This window comes from Mytilus californianus, unplaced genomic scaffold, assembly GCF_021869535.1.
Source record: "Mytilus californianus isolate M0D057914Y unplaced genomic scaffold, xbMytCali1.0.p SCAF_4, whole genome shotgun sequence".
Lineage (NCBI taxonomy): Eukaryota > Metazoa > Mollusca > Bivalvia > Mytilida > Mytilidae > Mytilus > Mytilus californianus.
In genome coordinates, this window is record NW_026262690.1 from 119,481,922 (window position 1) to 119,507,693 (window position 25,772).

A 25,772-nucleotide genomic window follows, 5' to 3' on the forward strand; every position below is an offset into this window, starting at 1 on the left:
TGAAAGGATTTTCCCAAGAATTCAACGAAATTCTAGGATAGGAGTAAAACAGTCATAGTGGAAATAGACGTTTAAACAAATAATATTCAAGAACATACACAACTTCTCTTTTTCAAGCCGATATTAGTAAAAATGCAATGCAAAATATCCGATTAAGTTTTTTTGAAGTAGCACGTTGCCGATGATAAATACTTATGCATGACGTCACAAAATAAGTGGGAATCCCCAAAAGCACGAACTTGCAATCATCGACGATAATTTTATTGTTTAATTGTGCATTCATTTTCATATGGTTGAACCTCGGATTCTGACCGATGCTAATATACCAAATATACATGTACACTGTGATGTATTTTGTTGTAATTATCAATTATGTCAATCAATTGTAACTGATTTTTATGCCCTTTTAGAAATTATAGACCCTGTAAAATTATTTGGGAAATATATTCTAATAATCTATTCTATTGTAATATAAGCATCTGTTTTGATATGAATTAATTTTCTTTCGATTGGTTTAAAATGAAAAGATTCGCATAGGGTTGTTTTCTAGTAATGTAAAAGAATAAAACATGGAAGAAACCTTTCAAATACCTAGGTACTCAACAAGTTGCTGTTTATATTTTCAAATTTCCCTCATTAATTAAGTGCGCGTGCGCAAATATGCCAAAAATACATTATCGTATAAAATCAAATATCATTTAAAAACTATTTTCGTACTTTAAACGTATAAACTTTTATTTTTAACAATTCTTTTTTATTTTGTAAATCTTTGAATTTAGCATAATTTAATGAATTGATAACATCGACATTACGACATCCGTGGCACGAAACGATTTACGACATTTTGAAATGTTGACAAATGTTTCTACCTGGACACACCTGCATCAATGATACATTGATTTGCATTCGATTATTTAGTTATAGATTACAAAAGATGCGTAATTTGAAAAACATCTATTTCACACCTAAGTGAACATAGGTAAGCTGTTTATTTTACTCATAGAAACGTATACTGTATCCTGAAGAACACGAAGGTGTTGGTAAAAATTATTTGCAGATATTATTATACATGTAACTAATTACTAAACGAATTTCTTAATTCTATCTCACTATAAGGCTTCGTCTGCTATTCAGGTTATCACATCAATAGTCCGTCAAATAGAACCAGGAATACACACATTTTGATTAATTTGTCTTTCATTGCATTTTAATCATTTTATAGAAAACTTCAGTGATATTTCATCAAATGACATTAGATAAAACCACACACAGCTACATGAAAAAAAAATGTGTAATAAGTTCTAGTAAAGTGTCAGAACTTGAAATTGTATTCTACATGTTTCAAAGTTCAGTATTTGGTCCGCTCTGACACAAATAGTTAAAATATACTGTAGTTTTAACCTACAAAAGGCTCCTTGTACATGTATCATTGCCTAACTGGCAGTTCATATTTCAAATGCATATTCAGGGATGTAACAAATTTAATTCTTTAATTTTTGGTTGCAATACATTTATGTATATATTTTTAAAAGGTGGGAAAATACAGATTCTCAGAAAGTAATCTAAGATTCAAGAACACGAAGAAAGTTTCCAAATGTTTTAATACACAACTTTCAAATTCGTTCACTTTCCCATATATTTCCTACATTGTACAAATTTATGTCACTATTCTCAGGGGTCACAACACCAGGCGAAGTGAAAGTCGCCATAGGACTCCCCACTTCGCTCTTAGATAAGCTCCAGCGAGAAGTTTATGTCGCCCTCGATTTTCAGTAAAATTCCTCAGACAATGTCGCCTCGTGATTCTTGATCCAAACGTTTGTATTTTGTGGTATTTAGATATATATCATAACCTGACTGGTTTCCATGGTTTCCAGTGATCTCCCTAGACTTTTCAGATTTAATTCTGTTCTTGACAAAAATAATTCTACATAGTATATTGTTTCTTGAAATTACAGCATCAAATTCATAATACAATCTTTTAGAATATCCTTCCAGATAGCACCACATTAAACCAATATAGCATCATTTGGCCATGATGCTAAAAGGGCCTGGGCAGAACACTGTGATAAGCAGTTTCTTGTATGGAAACAGGTTGAAATAAATTATTAATTATTTTTTTTTGTAAAAGAAAACAGCATCAATTCCAATAAAAATGCATACAAATAAGAAAACGGGATTATCATGATAATTGATTAAGGAGAGTTTTTCTGAGTCAGTTAATTTCAACTCATCCCAATGAAAGATGAACTGCCAAATCGATCCATTTGTTTTTAAAAAAAAATGTCTAAGTGAAATGGCATGTAGTTTTGTTTCACTTTCTAATCCCTTTCATAGGTCTATTCTGAGTATTCTCTCAAGAGTCATAGTCAGCTCTTGGAAAATTATTTGTGTCAGACATGCTGTACTCCAGTCCATGTTGAACATGACAAATCTTCTGATGAAATCAATATTCGAACTGGAGACATACCGGTAATTTCTAAGCATGTTGATACTTGTAATTGTGATGAGGGCTTATCATCAGTCGGTTGACTTAAACTTTAATGATTTGAATAGTGTTACAAAAGTTTTTAAACTTGCAGATGAATTGATTTTACATCTGAATAACAGCGCATTCAGGTATGCTCAGAAAGGAAAATTTAGGCTCTAAAATTTCAAAAATATTCCCTAGCTGATTCAGCCTTCTTTGCAGACCTCACCTGGATGGTAACAAATTTTCAATATATAATAAAATTTGGAATGCCAGTAGATTTTGATTTGAGATAGCTAGCCTTTCAGGCTGATAGATTTACAGTGAATTCTAGCCCTTGTGGCCAGTAAACCTTTTTTCTCATATCACCCAGGGCCCCCTTATCAACTTTTATGTATTCCATTCAAAATTTTCACTGGCTGATTCAGCCTGTATTACAGGCCTATCCTGCAGCTCTTTTCACAAAAAATATTAAGAATTAAAATACTCAATAGTCATTCATATTTCAGTATAACTTACTGTCAATTTTAATCGTAAGATTTTTTATGAAAAGAGCCGCAGGGTGGTAACAAAAAACCTTCATCCCTTGACCATTAAAATTTGAAGGGCCAGTCTAGTATATTTTTTAAACTTATTTTAAAATTTGGAGGCCAGTTGATTTTATTTTAAAATTTATTGTAGACTTTAATTTGTGCGTTTCGTTTCAATTTTTAGTTCAATATTTCATCATAATTTAATCACATATTAGTAAAGAAGGCGAGACATTTAGCATGTGCATTCTTGTATTTTAATGTTGATGCACTTTATGACTGTCAATCACTGGACCAAAGGTAACTAAATGTGAAGACTTGACCAAAATATTTTTGTAAACTGCAATTTATTAATGTTAAACAACTGTAATAGATCTGACAATATTTCTATTTCATTTTCCTGAGTTTATTTCCTTTGTCTATCACAATGACATGTTTGTTTTCTAAGTATTTAGACTTTGACTTTGGAAATGATTCCAAAAAACCTTGGAGTGTGTTTTATTAAAAAAAACCTTGGAGTTTGATATACATTGTATTTCATGTATTTACTCATTATTTCCTGTTTGTTTTATATTCAGATTTTGTGGTGTATTATTTTGAAGACAAGATAACTAATGATTACTTGAAAAAATGCCATTTGGTATAAAATTTAAAAGAACAAGACGTTATGAAATATCATCAAAGAATGCGTTGGTTGTTGGTGTACACATGCTGGACAATTCCTATTTAGAATGTACACTAACCTCCGAGAGTACAGGTCAACAATGTTTGGACAGTATAGCTCAAAGGATTGAACTTGAGGAGGTAAATGGACCTTTTATCATTTCTTTTTATTATGTGTGCAGATCAATAGAAATAAAAGGAGATGTGGACCTAAGTGGTATGATCAAGAGATGTGGACCCCAGTGGTAAACATCAAGAGATGTGGACCCCAGTGGTAAACATCAAGAGATGTGGACCCCAGTGGTAAACATCAAGAGATGCGGACCCCAGTGATAAACATCAAGAGATGTGGACCCTAGTGGTAAACATCAAGAGATGTGGACCCCAGTGGTAAACATCAAGAGATGTGGACCCCAGTGGTAAACATCAAGAGATGTGGACCCCAGTGGTAAACATCAAGAGATGTGGACCCAAGTGTTAAACATCAAGGGATGTGAACCCCTGTGGTAAACATCAAGAGATGCGGACCCCAGTGGTATATACATCAGTAGACAGCAACCCAATGACACAGATATGAATAAAACCCTTCAGTGTTTGTTTATGTTTCTTTTGAAATCTTGCAATACCATTATATCATGTATATCAGCCATTTTTATAGCCTTTTTTTTACAAAATTGATTCAAACCGGCAACTACATGTAATAGTGATTTATTATTTGAATATTTCCATTTTATTAATGTTTGAATAAAAATATCATATTTAATTTGTTTGTCTAAATATATAGGAGCTAATGCCCTTTTAGTTAGAAATAACATTACAAAATATTTTCCTTGAAATGATAAAGTTTGTTTCATACAGGTCATAGATATACCTTTGCAATAGTTCATCCTACTTTCATAGGGAAATGGTTTGAATAAAAAAATATGTAAGTTAGGGTTTCTTGTAGAGTTGGTCAGGATTTTTATGTTTTTAGCTCACCTGGCCCGAAGGGCCAAGTGAGCTTTTCTCATCACTTGGCGTCCGTCGTCCGTCGTCGTTAGCTTTTTACAAAAATCTTCTCCTCTGAAACCACTGGGCCAAATTTAACCAAACTTGGCTACAATCATCATTAGGGTATCTAGTTTAAAAAGTGTGTCAGATGACCCCGCCAACCAACCAAGATGGCGGCCATGGCTAAAAATAGAACATAGGGGTAAAATGTAGATTTTGGCTTATATCTCTGAAACCAAATTTAAAGCATTTAGAGTAAATCTGACATAGGGTAAAACTGATTATCAGGTCAAGATCTATCTGCCCTGAAATTTTCAGACAAATCTGACAACCTGTTGTTGGGTTGCTGCCCTTGAATTGGTAATTTTAAGGAAATTTTGCAGTTTTTGGTTATTATCTTGAATATTATTATAGATAGAGATAAACTGTAAACAGCAATAATGTTCAGCAAAGTAAGATCTACAAATAAGTTGTCATGACCAAAATTGTCAGTCGACCCCTTTACGAGTTATTGCCCTTTATAGTCAATTTTAAACAATTTTTTCGTAAATTTTTGTAATCTTTCAAAAAAAAATTCAAAAATTGCCCCTTGGGGGGCTTGTAAATGAGCAGTGTTCTGAAGATAACAGACAAATGAGATTTTCATTGTCCATGAAATTACACTTAAACGATTAGTAAAGACATCTGCAAAGGACACAATTAAAAATTCTATTTGAGCAAAGAAGTCCTAAGAATTCAAGAAAAGAAGATAGGATGACTTTTTCACTTGTATAGGTAAAAAATCTGAATGTCTAAGGGACATAACTAAGCCCAATTTTTTTTTACCTATACAAGTAAATAAAATACACTTGTATAAGTATCCTACAAATTTACTTATATAAGTATATTAATATTTACTTCTTCAAGTAAATAAAAATTACTTGTACAAGTAGTACCCCTGACTGATTATTAGGGTATATAGTTTAAAAAATTTGTCCGATGACCCCGCCTTCCAACCATCATGGCCGACTTAGTTAAAAATAGAACATAGGGGTAAAATACAGTTTTTGGTTTATATCTCTGAAACTAAAGCATTTAGACCAAATCTGACAGGTGGCAAAAATGTTCATCAGATTTAGATTTATCTGCCCTGAAATTTTCAGACGAATCCGACAACCCGTTGTTGGGTTGCTGCCCCTGAGTTAGTAATTTTACAGATATTTTACAGTTTTTATACGACCGCAAAAAAATTTTGTGGTCGTATATTGGTATGACGTTGGCGTCGTCGGCGGCGTCGTCGTCCGAATACACAATGGTTTTCGCACTCTAACTTTAGTTTAAGTGAATGGATCTCTATGAAATTTTACCATAAGGTTCAATACCACAATAGGAAGGTGGGGATTGATTTTGGGGGTTATGGTACCAACAGTTAAATAATTAGGGGCCAAAAAGGGGCCGAAAATAAGCATTTTTGTAACTTCCAGACATAACTTGTGTGTTATTGTATGGATCTCTTTGACATTGTACTACAAGATTCCATATCACAAAGGGTCGATGATGGGATTGATTTTGGGGTTAATTTCCTCGAAATTTTAGGAATAAGGGGCCAAAAGGGGGCAAAAAACAAGCATTTTTCTAGTTTCATGACAATAACTTGTGTGTAAGTGTATGGATCTTTCTGAAATTTTACTACAAGGTTCAATTTCGCAAAGGGAAAGCTGGAATTGAGTTTTGTGGTAATTGCCCAAAACGTTTAGTAATAAGGGGCCTAAAAAGGGGTGAAAAATAAGCATTTTTTAGTTTCTAGACAATAACTTGTGTTCAAGTGTATGGATCTCTCTAAAATTGTATTACAAGGTACCATACCACAAAGGCAAGGCTGTTATTGAGCTTGGTTTGGGGGGAAGGGGGGGTGATGAATCATAGGGGGGGGGTCAAAAAAGGGGTAATTATTTTTTTTTCGTTTAAGGAATAAGGGGAAAAAAGGTTAAAAAACTAGGGTTTCCATTTTAATAGACAAATAATTGAGTAAAGAACATTATTTAAAAGCAGTGTAAGGTTGGTAATTCAAACTCATTTAAATATCTCACCTGCACTATGTTTGAATTATGTAAATTGGAAATTTGCCAATTATTTTAGTATAATAAACTTCATTGGAAATTTGCCAATATAAAATTTTGCTGATGAAGGTTTTTTGTTTACCTTTAGTCTGACTATGATGTCATTTTCTATTTTAATAGCCTTATGATGTAGTTAAATTTTTTTTAATACTTTTATGATGTATTTTAATGCGCTTTTATGGTTGCAAATTTATTGTTTTAATATAATAAACTCCATTGGAAATTTACCAATAGTTTGTTTATTTTTAGCTATGACTATGATGTCATTTTCTATTTAATTTTAAGGTTACAAATTAATTTCAGTTTTAAATATTATTGTAAAATGTTTGCCCAAAACATTTATTAATAAGTGGCCAAAAAAGGGGGCAAAAATAAGCATTTTTTTAGTTTCCAGACATTAACTTGTGTTCAAGTGTATGGATTTCTCTGAAATTGTACTTAAAGGTACCATACCACTTAGGGAAGTGGGTCAAAAAATTTTTGTGGGGGGGGGGGGGATTTTTTTTCCTTTTTTTTTTCTTTAAAATTTTCCATTTTAAGTTGGTTAATTCTGATCACAAAGAGAAAGTTGGAATTGAGTTTGGGGGATAATTGCTCAAATGTTTAGGAATAAGGGGCTAAAAAAGGGGTTAAAAATAAGCATTTTTTTTTAGTTTCCAACAATTAATTGTGTTTAAGTAATTGGATCTCTGTGAAATTGTACTGCAAGGTACCATACCACAAACTGAAGGCTGGGATTGAGTTTGGGGGGGCGTGATGTGTGAAAATTTTCCACTTAAAGTTGGTTAATTATTTCTGATTTAGATATAAAAGCAAATAATAATGATGTGGTTTGATTTTATCAAAAACTTAAATTGAAGTTATGTATATTGTAAATTTAGGTTACATTGGAATTTAAGAATTGGCTTTGGGGTAGGGTTATGGCTCAAACCTTTAAATAATAAGGGGAAAAAAAGGTGAAAAAAACAAGGGTTTCCAGGTTAATAGATAAATAAGTACAAAACATTATTTAAAAACAGTGTAAGGTTGGTAATTCAAACTCATTTAAATATCTCACTTACACTGCTTTTAAATTATGTAAATTGGAAATTTGCCAATAACTTTATTGTTAATAAATGCATTGGAAATTTGCCAACAATTTTAGTATAATAAACTTCATTGGAAATTTGCCAATATAAAATTTTGCTGATGAAGGTTTTTTGTTTACCTTTAGCCTTGACTATGAAGTCATTTTCTATTTTTATAGCCTTATGATGTAGTTGAATTATTTAATACTTTTATGATGTGTTTAAATGGGGTTTTATGGTTGCAAATTTATTGTTTTAGTTTAATAAACTCCATTTAAAATTTGGTAATAAAAAAAATTTTTGTTTATTTTTAGCTATGATTATGATGTCATTTTCTATTTTACTTTTATGGTTGCAAAGAAATTTTTATTTTTAGATATTACTGTTAAATGATGCTGATTAAGGTTTTTGCTATGTTTAGCCATGACTATGATGTCATTTTCTATTTTAATATCTGTCATGATGTATTTAAATGGGCTTTTATGGTTACAAAGGAATTTTATTTTTAGATATTACTGTAAAATGTTGCTGATTAAGGATTTTGTTTATTTTTAGCCATGACTATGATGTCATTTTCTATTTTAATACCTTTATTATGTAATTTCCATTTTTAGATATTACTGTTAAATGATGCTGATTGAGGGTTTGAATGCTGGGATTGATTTTGGGGGTAATTGCCTCCAAATTTTAGGAATTAGGGGGCAAAAAACAAGCATTTTTCTAGTTTCATGACAATAACTTGTGTGTAAGTGTATGGATATTTATGAAATTGTACTACAAGGTTCCATATCACAAAGGGAAAGCTGGAATTGAGTTTGGGTGTACTTGCCCAAAACGTTTAGGAATAAGGGGCCGAAAATAAGCATTTTTCTAGTTTCCAGACAATAACTTGTGTTCAAGTGTATGGATCTCTCTGAAATTGTACTGCAAGGTACCATACCACAAAGGGAAGGCTGGGATTGTTTTTGGGGGTAATTGTCTCAAAATGTTAGGAATTAGGGGCCATAAAGGGGAAAAAAACATGCATTTTTCTAGTTTCATGACAATAACTTGTGTGTAAGTGTATGGATCTTTATGACATTGTACTGCAAGGTTCCATATCACAAAGGGAAAGCTTGGTTTGAGTTTGGGGGTAATTGCCCTAAACTTTTAGGAATTTGGGGCCAAAAAGGTGCAAAAAACCCAAGCATTTTTCTAGTTTCCAGACAATAATTTGTGTTCAAGTGTATGGATCTCTCTGAAATTGTACTGCAAGGTACCATACCACAAAGGGAAGGCTGGGATTGAGTTTGGGGGTGATGAATCATAAGGGGGTTTCAAAAAATTTGGGGGGGGATTTTTTTTTCCTTTTTTTTCTTTAAAATTTTCCATTTTAAATTGGTTATTTCTGATTTATATATAAAAGCAAATAATAATGATATGGTTTGAATAGGTAAATTAAAAATTTTTAAGTTCTTAGACTACTTTCATTCTGTGTGAGAAACCTATGCTGTGTCAAATATTTAATTACAATCCAAATTCAGTGCTGTATCAAGCTTGAATGTTGTGTCCATACTTGCCCCAACTGTTCAGGGTTCGACCTCTGCGGTCGTATCAATTCATTTGTCTATGAATTAAATGACAATGATTAAAATGTATCATAGTGTTGCATATTTCAAAATAATAAGCAGTTACAACATTAGGTTGGTGAAAAGATTGTGGTGAAAATATTTTTTTAGATTTTTTTGGTGACAATACATTTCTTAAAATTCTGATACATGTATAAGTGTCATTATTGTGATGACAGATTTTATGAAGAAATATGCTGTTTTTCTACTTAATCAGAAATGAAGTTCTATTATTTTTTTTTATTTTTTATTGCATGTTTTTAAATTTATTACATGTATGCGTGGTCAGTGATATATATAACATTTTTAAAAAAGACAAATTTTATTATTCATCATTGACTCATTTGTTTGTTGTTTTATTGATGACTTCAAAAGACCTTTCTTACATTTTTTTTACCTTTGATTGGTTTTAAATCTGTTTAAAATGTTTACCACACGTTATCTAACATGATTGTCTTATCAGAATTATCTGATTGTTCGTTATCTGTAAATAATTCAGACAAAGAAGTTATGTGTAAATAAGGATGAGATTACAAAGACAACTATACATTATGTTTTTATCATGATTGGAGATATAAATGATAAACAAATTATATTCAACATACAAAAGTATCAATAGCATTGTTATTGAAGATTTTTTTTATTTTTGTGTACAATAAGGATATCATTTCTGAATGTTCCTGTATAGAAATTTACAGCATATTTGACAAAGGACCTGGACCTTGAAAATTGTTATTTATTTAAAAAAAATACAACAGTAAAAAATTAATGCTTCCCTTTGAATGTTGATTTAACAAATTATTGAAACAGTTGCAATGGCTAAATTTTAAATTTTCTTTTACTATAATAAGGTCTGCAGTAATACATGTAATAGCAGATATATAATTTACAACAGCATGTATCTTAACATATTGCTAGTATGCCCTAGTCTTCATGGACATACATATTTTATTTTAATATCTGTGATGTTGACTTCAAAAAGTTAAATGGCTATATTTTCCTATTTTTAAGCTAAAAATTTTGCAAAATTGTCTTAATTATACATAATGGAAAAGGAAGGATAGGGTGTATCAATTCTTGAAACCAAAATCACTACACACACATAAAAAAATACAAAAACAAAGGAACAACACTTTTGTTGCTGTTTTCATCTGAAAGTTATTATGAGATCAACATGCAGCAAACTCTCTCTTACTTTTATATAAATCAATATATATAATATTACTATTAAAGAATACATGTACACTAAAGGGCATTGGAATTATCAAATTGTCATGATATTTTCCTTGTTAACATAGTTTATATTTCTTCCAGACTCAGTATTTTGGATTACGTTATGTGACTAAAAAATTACAGTTTCACTGGATAGAATTAGATCGACCTTTGAAGAAACAGTTAGACAAACATGCCCAAGCCTCCAATTCACCCAGGTTATATTTTGGAGTTATGTTTTATATACCTGGAGCTCATAAACTGGCGGATGAAGTAGCAAGGTAATCATAAACAAAAATTCTATTTTAAGTTGCAGTTTTTAGCCTGGCAAGAAAAGACCTTTCAGAAGCCATCAACTGGACATAATGGATCAACACTCCAGCAATCAATCTAAAAGCCTGAATAGACTATTTTCAAAATAACTGACTTTTAGCCAATTTTAGAATTTTGCAAAGGGAAACAACTCCTTGGTTTGACAACCTGTATACCTGCCTTTACAATCCTATGGAAAGAACATGTTTTCATGTATGTAAGCTGTTATGAATTTTCCCTGCATAACAACCTATACCATAATTCAGATTTTCCCATAGTGTTTTGTTATGCACTTATGAAGTAAATTTTATTGTCAATCTCTCCCAGTACACCAGGCTCATTCCACTTGATTTGTATAGGCAGTTTTCCTTCTCCCAGTACACCAGGCTCATTTCACTTGATTTGTATAGGCAGCTTTCCTACTCCCAGTACACCATGTACACCAGGCTCATTCCACTTGATTTGTAAAGGCAGTATTCCTACTCCCAGTACACCAGGCTCATTCCACTTGATTTGTACAGGCAGCTTTCCTACTCCCAGTACACCAGGCTCATTCCACTTGATTTGTATAGGCAGTTTTCCTTCTCCAAATTCACCAGGCTAATTCCACTTGAATGTATAGGCAGCTTTCCTACTCCCAGTTCACCAGGCTCATTCCACTTGATTTGTATAGGCAATTTTCCTACTCCCAGTACACCATGTACACCAGGCTCATTCCACTTGATTTGTATAGGCAGTTTTCCTACTCCCAGTACACCAGGCTCATTCCACTTGATTTGTAAAGGCAGCTTTCCTACTCCCAGTACACCAGGTTCATTCCACTTGATTTGTACAGGCAGTTTTCCTACTCCCACTCCCAGTACACCAGGCTCATTCCACTTGATTTGTAAAGGCAGCTTTCCTACTCCCAGTACACCAGGCTCATTCCACTTGATTTGTATTGGCAGCTTTCCTACTCCCAGTACACCAGGCTCATTCCACTTGATTTGTACAGGCAGCTTTCCCACTCCTAGTACACCAGGCTTATTCCACTTGATTTGTATAGGCAGTTTTCCTACCCCCAATACACCAGGCTCATTCCACTTGATTTGTATAGGCAGTTTTCCTACTCCCAGTACACCAGGCTCATTCCACTTGATTTGTATAGGCAATTTTCCTACTCCCAGTACACCAGGCTAATTCCACTTGAATGTTTAGGCAGCTTTCCTACTCCCAGTACACCAGGCTAATTCCACTTGATTTGTATAGGCAATTTTCCTACTCCCAGTACACCAGGCTAATTCCACTTGAATGTATAGGCAGCTTTCCTACTCCCAGTACACCAGGCTCATTCCACTTGATTTGTATAGGCAATTTTCCTACTCCCAGTACACCAGGCTAATTCCACTTGAATGTATAGGCAGCTTTCCTACTCCCAGTTCACCAGGCTCATTCCACTTGATTTGTACAGGCAGCTTTCCTACTCCCAGTACACCAGGCTAATTCCACTTGATTTGTACAGGCAGTTTTCCTACTCCCAGTACACCAGGCTAATTCCACTTGAATGTATAGGCAGCTTTCCTTCTCCCAGTACACCAGGCTCATTCCACTTGATTTGTATAGGCAGTTTTCCTACTCCCAGTACACCAGGCTAATTCCACTTGAATGTATAGGCAGCTTTCCTACTCCCAGTACACCATGTACACCAGGCTCATTCCACTTGATTTGTATAGGCAGTTTTTCTACTCCCAGTACACCAGGCTCATTCCACTTGATTTGTATAGGCAGTTTTCCTACTCCCAGTACACCAGGCTCATTCCACTTGATTTGTATAGGCAATTTTCCTACTCCCAGTACACCAGGCTAATTCCACTTGAATGTATAGGCAGCTTTCCTACTCCCAGTACACCAGGCTCATTCCACTTGATTTGTATAGGCAATTTTCCTACTCCCAGTTCACCAGGCTAATTCCACTTGAATGTATAGGCAGCTTTCCTACTCCCAGTACACCAGGCTCATTCCACTTGATTTGTATAGGCAATTTTCCTACTCCCAGTACACCAGGCTAATTCCACTTGAATGTATAGGCAGCTTTCCTACTCCCAGTTCACCAGGCTCATTCCACTTGATTTGTACAGGCAGCTTTCCTACTCCCAGTACACCAGGCTAATTCCACTTGATTTGTACAGGCAGTTTTCCTACTCCCAGTACACCAGGCTAATTCCACTTGAATGTATAGGCAGCTTTCCTACTCCCAGTACACCAGGCTAATTCCACTTGATTTGTATAGGCAATTTTCCTACTCCCAGTACACCAGGCTAATTCCACTTGAATGTATAGGCAGCTTTCCTACTCCCAGTACACCAGGCTCATTCCACTTGATTTGTATAGGCAATTTTCCTACTCCCAGTACACCAGGCTAATTCCACTTGAATGTATAGGCAGCTTTCCTACTCCCAGTTCACCAGGCTCATTCCACTTGATTTGTACAGGCAGCTTTCCTACTCCCAGTACACCAGGCTAATTCCACTTGATTTGTACAGGCAGTTTTCCTACTCCCAGTACACCAGGCTAATTCCACTTGAATGTATAGGCAGCTTTCCTTCTCCCAGTACACCAGGCTCATTCCACTTGATTTGTATAGGCAGTTTTCCTACTCCCAGTACACCAGGCTAATTCCACTTGAATGTATAGGCAGCTTTCCTACTCCCAGTACACCATGTACACCAGGCTCATTCCACTTGATTTGTATAGGCAGTTTTTCTACTCCCAGTACACCAGGCTCATTCCACTTGATTTGTATAGGCAGTTTTCCTACTCCCAGTACACCAGGCTCATTCCACTTGATTTGTATAGGCAATTTTCCTACTCCCAGTACACCAGGCTAATTCCACTTGAATGTATAGGCAGCTTTCCTACTCCCAGTACACCAGGCTCATTCCACTTGATTTGTATAGGCAATTTTCCTACTCCCAGTTCACCAGGCTAATTCCACTTGAATGTATAGGCAGCTTTCCTACTCCCAGTACACCAGGCTCATTCCACTTGATTTGTATAGGCAATTTTCCTACTCCCAGTACACCAGGCTAATTCCACTTGAATGTATAGGCAGCTTTCCTACTCCCAGTTCACCAGGCTCATTCCACTTGATTTGTACAGGCAGCTTTCCTACTCCCAGTACACCAGGCTAATTCCACTTGATTTGTACAGGCAGTTTTCCTACTCCCAGTACACCAGGCTAATTCCACTTGAATGTATAGGCAGCTTTCCTACTCCCAGTACACCAGGCTCATTCCACTTGATTTGTATAGGCAGTTTTCCTACTCCCAGTACACCAGGCTAATTCCACTTGAATGTATAGGCAGCTTTCCTACTCCCAGTACACCAGGCTCATTCCACTTGATTTGTATAGGCAGTTTTCCTACCTAGAAGCTATTTCCCTTGACAAAAATATATAAGCAGATGGTTACAATTCATTATGACAATTTTATTATCCACTACCATCATATATACAGTGGCAGAACCTTAATCAACTTAATAATGTCTGTACAATGTATCTGAAAGATAGAAAAACTAATACTTGATCTTTAATTCCTTACTTTTTACTTTCTTGAGTTATATGTTCTAGAAAATAAGCCAAGACATGTTTGACCTGCTATTAGCTAAAGTAATGTTATATTTGATTTTGATGATTTTGTAAAATGACTTCTGCTTCCCTAATTTAAGGTTATTCATACATGTTAAAATGAAAACAATAGTATTAAAAGTTCTTTTGGCTGTTTTCTGCTCTTTGGTTGGGTTGTTGTCTCTTTGACATATTCCCCATTTCCATTCTCAATTTTATTTGTATATTTTTACATTTGTAGATTTCAATATTTCCTCCAACTGAAAAATGATATTGTGGATGGAAGAATTCCTTTGTCTGTAGATCAGGCTGTTCGTCTTTCTGCTCTTAGTTTACAAGGTAAAGTCCACTTGACGATGTGTTATAAAAAAACCTTAATATAATATACATGATATATAGTCAAACATTTCTACATTGATAAATTATTTTTTTTTGGTACTTCTTATCAGCTTTCAATAAATATACCTCATATATAATGAGAGGAAGATCCCTATTAATTCAAAGGTCATTGTCACTGAGAAAAACTTCAGTAGCTCTTTTCACAAAAAAACTTATTACTTTCAAACATTGATTGTAAGTTATACTGAAATGTTCTTGACTTACAAGTTATTTTTCCTGACAAATTTTTTTCTTCTGAAATTGATCGCAGTACCATTCCATCGGATTGACTCAAAACGGGGGATCACTATTGATTTTGAGCTCATTTCTTCCCAAGTGCTCACAATTAATTGAAAATGGAATGAAATTTGTAAACAAATAAAAATTACATTCAGTGACAGAGAGATCTCTTTTACACTGCATTGAAATAGAGAAAAAAATTTTATATACATAATATTACAGGATTTATTCTAACAAGAATTTAAGTTTGATGTAAAACGACTATAGAGCTGGTGCTTGTTTGAATAAGTGTATGGCATGGGGTGTTGTGAACTTGCTCACTAAAGTTATTTCATTTTTATTTACCTATAATGTTATTTTTTATCTTTCCAGCTGAGTTTGATGACTATCAAGAAGATAAGAATGCTCAAGATTACTTCAAAGATAACGCTTTGTTTCCTAAGGTAATTTTTGTGTTACTACTATTCTAAGTCACAAATTTCTGCGCTGTCATATTTATCTGGTAAAAAGCTTAGGATGTTGTTTTTTTTTTTATCTTTATAAAAAGAGAAAAATGGGTGAAAAAAATGACTCCTGTAAAATGGATTAGAATAAATTATTCTCCTTAGAATATCTTTATGCTGTGTTATTATTTTAAATCAGCATAATTTACTTTTGAAGGAAAGCATTTTTGTACATAACATCAGCAGTGGGTTATCTCTTGTCCATAAAAAAAAACATTTTTATTATCAATGCATTATGTAGTATCTTTTTTTTTTTAGGTTTTTTTCACAAGTTCAAACAGTATCACAGTATAGTCTTAGTTTTCAAATTTAATGAAATATGAACAAAATTGCTTCTTTGGCCACTGAACTTAATCTTTTCGTAATTTTTGTATAAGGGTAATTCCAGAAATAGATGTATAGGGGGGTTGAAAGGCAATTTTTATTTTACTCCATGATGAATAACATTTTAAATTGTTTATTTCCTATATTGGTTCAGGCCATCTTTTTGAAATAATCACCATCCATATTATTTTAATAAAAGTGCCTTCCAAGCCCCCATACAACTATTCCTCGAACAGCCCTAAATAAAAGTTTGTTTTTAACAGACCATGTGTAAGGATGAGACCACAGTTACAGAAATGATGCATGAAGCCTTGAATTGTTACATAAATTTACATGGTGTACATCATGTTAAAGCTGAAATCAATTACATCAAGGATATACAGATGATGGATGGGTATGGAATGGATTACTATGCTGCTAAGGTAATTGCAAATAGGCTAAGTACTGATTTGACAGGAAAAAAACTAACATTTTCCATCAAGAGGAACAACTGCCCACAATTTAAAAGATAAACATTAGCACTGTCAATTTCAGATAAAATTTAGGGGCACAAATAATTTGCTGCTGGGGCCCTGCTAATCTTTTTTCCTGATTGAAAAAGATGGGATTTAAGGAGGATATTCATCAGACATCAAATAAAATGCCATGGAAAAAAGTTACAAACATTAAAGGGTTTGACACAAAAGTACTGCTATAAGGTTATAGATTCTGTCCCTTTGTTGTCAGCAGTTTTAGCATGTTAGCATTTTTACTTCCTAATTTATAACTAAAGTACATAGTTAGCACTCAGAGAAAAATTGCCAAACATTTTTGCTTGAGTCCTTATACAGGCTTAATTATTCAATTTTAGTCATTATACATTTCACATACAGGAAAACTGATCCATGAAATATTTCAAATCAGATTTTGATTAACCTTTAAAATTGTGAATTTATTGCAGATTTTCTTATGTATTCGGCATTTATGTACTATGGAACCGACAACTTTTTTTAAAATTTCTTCAACAATCAATAAACTGTTTTGCATTTACCATTTTTAACTGTTGAAAATTTATGACTCCAACATGGTCAAATCCGACCTGCAAACTTGGGCTTTGGCAGGCAACCTTGCAACCTAATGCCTCATGTAAGAGGACCTGTGACCTTTAAAAATATTTTTTTTAAATTTGTTATATGGATTGCTGTTGTTTTCAAACAACATGCCTAAGAAGAGACCGGATTCCCTGAGGCAATTTTTAGATGTGACCGTGTTACCTAAGGAGGGTTCCCTACAGGAGATTCTTAATTGTACTATAGCATGTTCTTTTATTTATTGATGTTCTATAAGAAATTGCAATGAAAAAGCAAGAAAATGTCCAACAAAATTCTAAGAGAAATTCTCAAATGTAAACTGGAAATCAAATGACAAGTTACTATGTATACTATGTTTTGCTGTGTTTTTTGTAGGATGAGAAAGGGAGGGAACTTTATCTAGGAACATTTTATCAGGGAATGTTTGCCCGATATCTTCATGGAGAGGCTACAGTATTTTTCAGGTAAGATTCCCTATAAATTGTTACTAATGTATAGTGGCGTTTTTTCACGAGTGTAAAATTTCGTGATTTAGGGGCAAATATACGAAATATTTTGGAGGTTTTTATTTTGGCGAATTCTCAATTCCCAATTATATATTTTGGTGGATACTGAAATGGTTGCAGTAAATAAAAGGTCAATCAAACTAGTGTCTATTGAAATGATTAAATAATTTTTCTATCCGATTGACCTGTTATTTATTGATTATATTCTGATACAGTTAATCAAAAGAATACTGGCAATTCAGATATTTGTCACAGGTGTATAAGCTACTTGTAAATGTTACACTTGATTAATTACAAAATTAACCGGACCTTTGACTTATTAGGTTATAAAAATATCAAGAGTGAACTTTCAACTCTTATATAATTTGACACTAATTAATAAGGTTAAAATACCTCACAGAGTACCTTACACTCTTTAATTATTTGACACTAATTAATGAGGGTATATATTTTAACTCAAAACTCATTTTATAAAATACATGTATGTACAATGCCCTTTGATATTTATGTTGTTAAAACAAGATTACCATTATCGACCTGCCTACAGGAAAATATAGATCGTTGACAAAACGCTTTACCTATTTGGAAGTACTGAATGTATGTCTAAATTTTCGTGCGCGATTTTCATTTTACCGCCAAAATAAGAGAACATTAACACCCCATGAAAAAATAACCCACTATACAGTATTTATTAGTGATTTGTTAGGTAAAAAGATCTATTACCATTGAAGTTTTCATGTAGAATTTCGATAGACAACTATAATACTTGATATTAATATTCCAATGCATGAGATTAAAAATTGGTTGAAACAGAAAAGTATATTCTTTCCCTATGAAGTTTTGAATCTATCTGTCAGATATAAAAATAGGTTCAGCTGCAAATGCATAATTATGATCAAAGGAAAGATAACTCCAATTAAAAAAATATAATTGGTCTAACTGTGATTCACTGCTAGATACAATGTTAAGTTCATATTCCAAAAATGAAAGCAATGGTTACCCTTCCGTGCTCACAAATGCTTTGATTGTGTAGTCTGGTTGCTGTCTTGATGTATATGAGGTTAAAAGGTGCTTCTGGGAGAGTCTGCCATCTTTATGCCAAATATAGATCATGTTTCATTAACTTGAGTTAACTTACATCTTGACCATTTTGGTTTCTAATGAATGTTTAATGGCACAAAATTAGAAAGTGAACAAACTTTATAAAGAAAAATTGATTATTTTATATTATGTTTTTATACAACTCAAGAAACAGGTTTTTATACAAATGTGCTAGCTATTGAAAGAAAGTCTGCATTTCGTCCAATTAACTTTGCATTAATTAAAGAGAAGAGAGAGAGAGAGAGATTTGTGTGATTGCTATTCCAGGAAAGTTGTGAGAATAAAGTATATCCAAGATGAGCATATCTTTTGGTTATTTGTATAGTCAGGTTGCATTTTCATTGATGTATTCCCCACATATTTCCTACTAATCAAACTTTATTAGTCCCCTACCGACAAGTCGAAGGGGACTTTAGGTTTGCACTCCGTCTGTCTGTCTGTCCATCCGTCAGTCCGGCAAATCAGTTTTCCACACTTTTTATGCCCCCGCTGTAGCGGAGGGGGCATTAAGTTTTACCCTTGTCCGTCTGTACGTACGTACGTACATCCCAAAATTGGTTTCCATTCTCTAACTTTAGTTTGTCTCAACCAAATGTTATGAAACTTATACACAATGCTTATTACCACAAAACACAGATCAAGTTTGAATTTTGGTGGCATCACTTTTACCGTTCTAGAGTTATGCCCCTTTACAAATGGAAAATTGCTGAATTTATCGTTTCCGTTCTCTAACTTTAGTTTGCCTCAACCAAATGTTATGAAACTTATACACGATGCTTATTACCACAAAACACAGATCAAGTTTGAATTTTGGTGGCGTTACTTTTACCGTTCTAGAGTTATGCCCCTTTACAAATGGAAAAATTGGTGAATTTTTCGTGTCCGTTCTCTAACTTTAGTTTGCCTCAATATAATGTTATGAAACTTATACACAATGCTTATTACCACAAAACACAGATCAAGTTTGAATTTTGGTGGCGTCACTTTTACCGTTCTAGAGTAATGCCCCTTTACAAATGGAAAAATTGCTGAATTTTTTTCTGCATGCTTGAAGATATTGATTTGATATTTGGTGTATTGTTTTATCATGACAAGTTACAGATCAAATTTGAATTTTGTTCCGGTATGATGAATTTGTGTGCAGAGTTATGGTCCTTAGACTTAAAAAATTTACTTAAATAATCAGTTTTCCACAATTTTTACTTGATATTTGTTATATAGTTTACACCATGACAAGTTATAGATCAAGTTAGCATTTTGTTTCAATACAATGAATTTTTAACCGGTAGTGGACTATGTATTGCCATGCAATACTCTGAGAATGCTTGTTTAATTATAGTAATTATGTTTACTATTTCAGGTGGAATGAAATAGCTCGTCTTAACCAGAGTAAGAAAACGTTAGAAATAGACACATCCAAAAGTTCATCTCAGTACCATATGGTAATGTTATAATTCTTATGTAGATTTTGTGTTATATAATTATTAAGTAATACTTCATGAGATACTTATCTTAGTATAATAAGTACCATCAGTAAAGGAAAAAAGCATATTTTTAATGTCATTAGTATTGCATTGAAAAAAAATACCTTCAATTTATAACATAAAGAAATACTGTAGACTCTCGTTATCTCAAAGTCAGTTGGACCAGAGAAATATTTCAAGATAACAGTAGTTCAACTCAAACTCAATACTGGAAATTTGACAAAACAAGGGATACAACTCTTGCTTACAACTCTTGCTTAGCTTGATAAGGCTAAAAAAAATCCTGTTGAATATGGGAAGGGGATTGATATTCTGGTCTGAGATCAATGTATCTGTATGTAAAGTTCTTTAATTGTTATAATAAAATTATATGATTTCGCGTCTCTTACATGAACAGTTACATTTTTTTCCTGTAGTTTTAAGCCGAAAGATTAGTTATACCCCCGCTTTAAAAAAGTGGGGTTATACTGTTTTACCTCTGTCTATCCTTCAGTCCGTCCATCCATCCGTCCGTCCATCCCATGAATATTTTTTGTCGCATCTTTCTCAGGAATTACAATACAAGGATTTCTGAAATTTGGTTTCAGGGTTTATATAAGTCAGCTATACCGTGTGATGCGTTTTCAGATTCATGACTCGAACAACTTTCTGTTTACCAAAATATTTGGGCGGGGTATCATCAGTGAGCAGTAGCTAGCAGTTTCACTTGTTCAATTGATCTTAGCGTGATTCAAAGTTGACAAAATTGTTCATTCTCGTATAAAAGAGATTTTAGAAAATTTAGATTTCTTTCCATTTTTTTTTATTTCAATCTTTTTGTGCAAGATAAAGTACAAAAAGATTAAAGATTTGAGTTGATCACTAAGTCTTAATCACTACTCTGCACAACCAAGCTCATAAGTGTATGATTACGGTTAATTGTTTTTCAAACATTATAAATAAGTTTTCATAAACTATGTATCACTAATTAGTTATACCCCGCTTTAAAAAAGTGGGGGTATACTGTTTTACCTCTGTCTGTCTGTCCATCCATCCGTCAGTCCATCCATCCATCCGTCAATCCGTCAGTCTGTCAGTCCGTCCATCCATCCCATGAAAATTTTTCGTCACATCTTTCTCAGGAACTACAATACAAGGATTTCTGAAATTTGGTTTCAGGGTTTATATAAGTCAGCTATACCGTGTGATGCGTTTTCAGATTGATCACTCAACAACTTCCTGTTTACCGAAAACTTACATCATTTAACACAACACATCCAAGTTGAAAATTTTCGTCACATTTTTCTCAGGAACTACATTACAAGGATTTCTGAGATTTGGTTTCAGTGTTTATATAAGTCAGTTATAGCGTGTGATGCGTTTTCAAATTCATCACTCAACAACTTCCTGTTTACTGTCAAGTATTTTGGCTGGGGGTATCATCAGTGAGCAGTAGCTCGCAGTTTCACTTGTTATCATGGAGATGAAAAATAATCATAGGTAAAAACTCGGGGAAAAGAATGTCATAAATCAATACAGAGGTCAGTGACCGGAAATTTAGTTACATGTGTATTGTCATGTGAACTCTTCAATCCATTTAAATCCCCAACAGTCATGTTTAGACATATGTGTATTAGTTTGAGATAAATAATACAATTTGAATGCCTTTGTTAATATTGGGACCATAAATTTGGTTTGAGTCAACTGAAATTTCGACTCATCAGGAGTCGAAATACATATATTTTATTTGGAACAATGTTTAGGAACACGGGAAGACTTCCACTCATCCATATTTCAAGTCAACTGAGTTCGAGACAATGAGAGTTAAATGTACTAAAAAAACAATATACTTACAACATTTAACAGTTCGAGACAACGAGAGTTAAATGTACTAAAAAAACTATATACTTTCAACTTTTAACAGAAAGAAATGAGAAAAATTCTGTTTATGTAAGACTTTTTACAGAAAGAAATACTAAAAATGTGTACTTTCAACTTTTAATGGAAGAAATACTAAGATTTTGTATACCTTCAACTTTTTACAGGAAGATAGTGATACAGCAAAATATGTGAGAAGATTCGGTTTGTTACAACAAAAGTTTTACAGGATGAATAAAACAACTCCAAGGTAATAAAAGTTTGATTGACTTAAGTTCCTTCCACCTTTTGATTGGCTTTAGCTCCTCCCACATTTTGATTGGCTTTAGCTCATCCCACCTGAATGTTCAATTGGAGACATGCATTTGCACTAAAAGATTTATTCATTTGCAATTAAGGTAATACTTTATTTATGCTCACATCAATTTTAGTGAATAGAATGAATGTTGATGATTACCAAGAAAATTAAATCAAAAATACATGTAACTGTAACTACTCCAATGCAGATTGTTGAATTATTGCAAAAGTTCTATTTTCATATTAAAAAATGTACATATTTGAGTGTTTCCAATCCACTATGTCAAAAAAAGAAATCTGGGCCGAGGATAGTATTTTGTTTTCATTTTGTAAGGAGTAGTCAAAATATCTACTATTCACAGCTTATTCTTTTCGGTTTTTTTTTTTGTGTGCAATTTTTGTATATGGTGTACCCTCTATATACAGCCTCCTTTTAAACAAGTGAAATTGTAGCAAAAGATAAGGGTGGTTGTATATCAAAGGAGAAGTACACTTTAAATATGCACAAATTTGGAAAATTTATTTTTGAATAAGTATTGGTTTGTGATGGGCTGCCATTATAACAAAATTATCAACCTAAATGAAAGTCTATTTTTTGTTGTAAAAGATTATTATAACAATGGTTTAATTTGTACATAACTGACAAATTAAAATACGACAATTTTACTCAAACAACAAAATTATTTTTCTCCATCATTTATTTGCTGAGTTTTAAGAAAACACCTATTCACTGCTTGTGCATGGTTTATGATTGCAGTTCAAGTGTTGTAGATTTGAACGAATTTCCTGAGACGGGCAACATGTATATATCGTAAGCATATTTCATGCATGATTCAACAGGTGACAAGACTAACATCTATATTATCATCTGGCTTGATATACATACTAGTAATAAGATCTCCTTTACTATGGAACACTAGAATTTCAACACTTAGTATTTTTAACGGTGGGGGGTTGTTATCATTAAATCAATTTTGAATAATAGAGGAAGGTAACAAAAATTCTCTCTAATTATTTTTGATTTTATGAGTGAAAAGGACTTCCTACTAATTTAAATTTTATTAATCTTAAATGTCTGAGTTGAAAAAAGCTTTTAAATTATTAAAGAATTATTATTGTCACTTTTTTTCCCTCACTTTTTTTAAAATATAGCAGAGAAAACTTACCCAAGCACCCTTACACTTTCCCCTTCCAAAATGCATTATATATTTGTGTTTGTAACCAAAAATGTTAGTCACAAAAGTCATTACTCCTATTTTCTTAATCTTAACAGTAAAGTAAGTAAGGCATTCTTCAACTCAATATTCCTGTAGCTCTGTTCTAAAAAAAATGTTACCATTAAGGAATCCATATTGTGTATAAATTAGGATAAATTTTGCTGTAAGGTTGTGCTTGTAAATCTGATATGTAGGTCAGGGTTTTAACTATTCTTTTAACTTACAATTCTGATTTCTAAATCATTTCTCCCAATGTGATTCCAAAAAGCTTTTTGAAGAAAGTCATTTACCAAAGTCTAAATTTGACTCTTATAAAATTTTGAATTTAGATATTCCCCTTCGTCATCAAGTAATACTGGTCCTTTTTATACGACCGCAAAAATTTTTGCCGTTGTATATTGGTATCACGTCGTCGTCGTCGTCCGAAGACATTTGGTTTCCGGACAATAACTTTAGTAAATGTAAATTATTAAAAAATTGTTTATGACTTTAATATGTTAGTATCTTCATGTTAATGACAGCTTTGCTATAAGTTTGTTTGCAATACATATCCCATGGTAGTTAAGTTATTTATATAAATATATTTATGATGAAAATTAGCAGGGAATAGCTGTTTATTACCATTACCTACATTTCAGGTAAAATAGTATTACTTCATTGAAAGGGGAATCACTCATATCTTAAAATTTAAGAGTAAAATTTTGGCTCCTGAAAATGACTTTATAGAATGTCTTCAGGCTTCCACATTCATATATATCATGTCTATATATCTTCAATTTACCAATCTAATATATACTTAAATCTAAATATTTCTTATTGAAACCTAAATATACTTACAACTGCTACATAATGTTTATAACATATTTCTTCTTTTATATTCCTCCATATTTCTTCTTTCTGATTCTGTTCTCTTCAATATTATATTTCAACCACACATGTTAGGGGAGATGATAAGTGAAATATATTTTTGTCAGGCCTGGCATAAAATGATAATTGATGTTATTCCAGCAGTGGGGACTGCAACAAAAGTGTTGACAATGGCAAATTTCACTTGTTAAAATGTTGTGAAGTTTCTGTGAGGCATATGTTTGATCTTATTTCATAGTTCAATGACTGACCTTATCATAAAGTCAATATTTAGTTTTCTAACTTAGATCATTGACTCAGGTACCACAACCTTTAACAATGAGCAAAACCAATACTGCATAGTTCATTAAGCTTCAGTGTTTTTGATACATGTAGTAAGACCCTTATCTTAAAGACTGTCAACATATTATTCAGTTATCATTAATTAAGCAGACAAGACATTTCAACATTTGCACTCTTGTTTAATCTGAATCTCTCAAATTTTTACAGGAAAATATATTGATATTTAAATTGTAATGCAATTGCTAAATCGATAGGTTTGGTGTTGTCAGGTACAAAACAAATTATAACCATGTTGAACAGGAACACAGGAACATTTATAATTCATTTGTATTCATGGGGAATGTTAACATTCATATGTCGTTGTCACATTTATTTAACTTTCTAGTAGTTTTTATTTACAGGTTTTTTGATTAGATGCTTACCGGTATATAGTTTTATAAATTTTTGAAGAAATAGATTATTATGAAAGAAAGTTGCACAAATGTGATTTCCTTAAAGAGTTCTCAGAATCATCTTAGCACTAGATTTTGGATCTGCTAGCATTACCCACAAAGTTTCAAAATTTTTTGATATGTAGTTTCAGAGGAGTATACAAATTTTGATGTTGGTTATGTATCTAGGAATTATCTTTAATTATCAATGATTCAGTTAAAAGCATAGTTTTATTAAATGATCATGGTTGAATAGTAAATTTTCATGAAGAGAGCAACTGCCTCCATGGTCTTCTTGTAGATTGCATACCTAGAGTGAGGAAGGTGGTGGTTTTAATCCTTGACAGGTTAAACTTTGGACTTAAAACTGGTAGTTTGCTTCTCTACCAATTACACAGGATTTAAGAACTAAAGCAAAGACTGGTCATCTATGAGTTAAAATAATGTGTTCAGGTAGAATGACATATTTTCCTGGTGCCTGATAAATTGTAAAGTAGGAGATTAAAAATCTGAATAAGTGTGTCTGTCTGGTCTTAAACAGGGAATGAATATGACCTTTTAAACATGTTATTACCTTGAATTTTTATGTGATATTTGTCGCTGACGTTTAGCAGGACCATCAATCAATTAGTCAATTGTATGCCAAGCTTGTGATTATTTT

General features: G+C 32.9%; 2 protein-coding genes across 3 annotated transcripts in view; one reads left to right on the plus strand and one right to left on the minus strand.

The window, feature by feature from the left end:
- The window catches only part of LOC127699209 (centromere protein F-like), a 38,771-nt gene extending 38,122 nt beyond the window's left edge, over positions 1-649 (minus strand). The window contains exon 1 of the mRNA XM_052202978.1: positions 592-649. The gene's annotated coding sequence lies outside the window, so the exon portion shown is untranslated. The remainder of the gene's footprint in view (positions 1-591) is intronic.
- A 189-nt stretch (positions 650-838) lies between these two features.
- The window catches only part of LOC127699185 (tyrosine-protein phosphatase non-receptor type 21-like), a 46,978-nt gene continuing 22,044 nt past the window's right edge, over positions 839-25,772 (plus strand). Inside the window, exons 1-10 of one of the 2 annotated variants that reach the window (XM_052202938.1) lie at positions 839-979; positions 3,579-3,804; positions 10,741-10,919; positions 14,796-14,893; positions 15,545-15,615; positions 16,263-16,421; positions 17,445-17,533; positions 20,037-20,118; positions 22,185-22,267; positions 23,072-23,125. In XM_052202938.1, coding sequence (XP_052058898.1) covers positions 3,631-3,804; positions 10,741-10,919; positions 14,796-14,893; positions 15,545-15,615; positions 16,263-16,421; positions 17,445-17,533; positions 20,037-20,118; positions 22,185-22,267; positions 23,072-23,125 — 989 coding nt within the window. In that variant the 5' untranslated portion in view covers positions 839-979; positions 3,579-3,630. The remainder of the gene's footprint in view (positions 980-3,578; positions 3,805-10,740; positions 10,920-14,795; positions 14,894-15,544; positions 15,616-16,262; positions 16,422-17,444; positions 17,534-20,036; positions 20,119-22,184; positions 22,268-23,071; positions 23,126-25,772) is intronic. The other variant, XM_052202939.1, reaches the window with a different exon arrangement.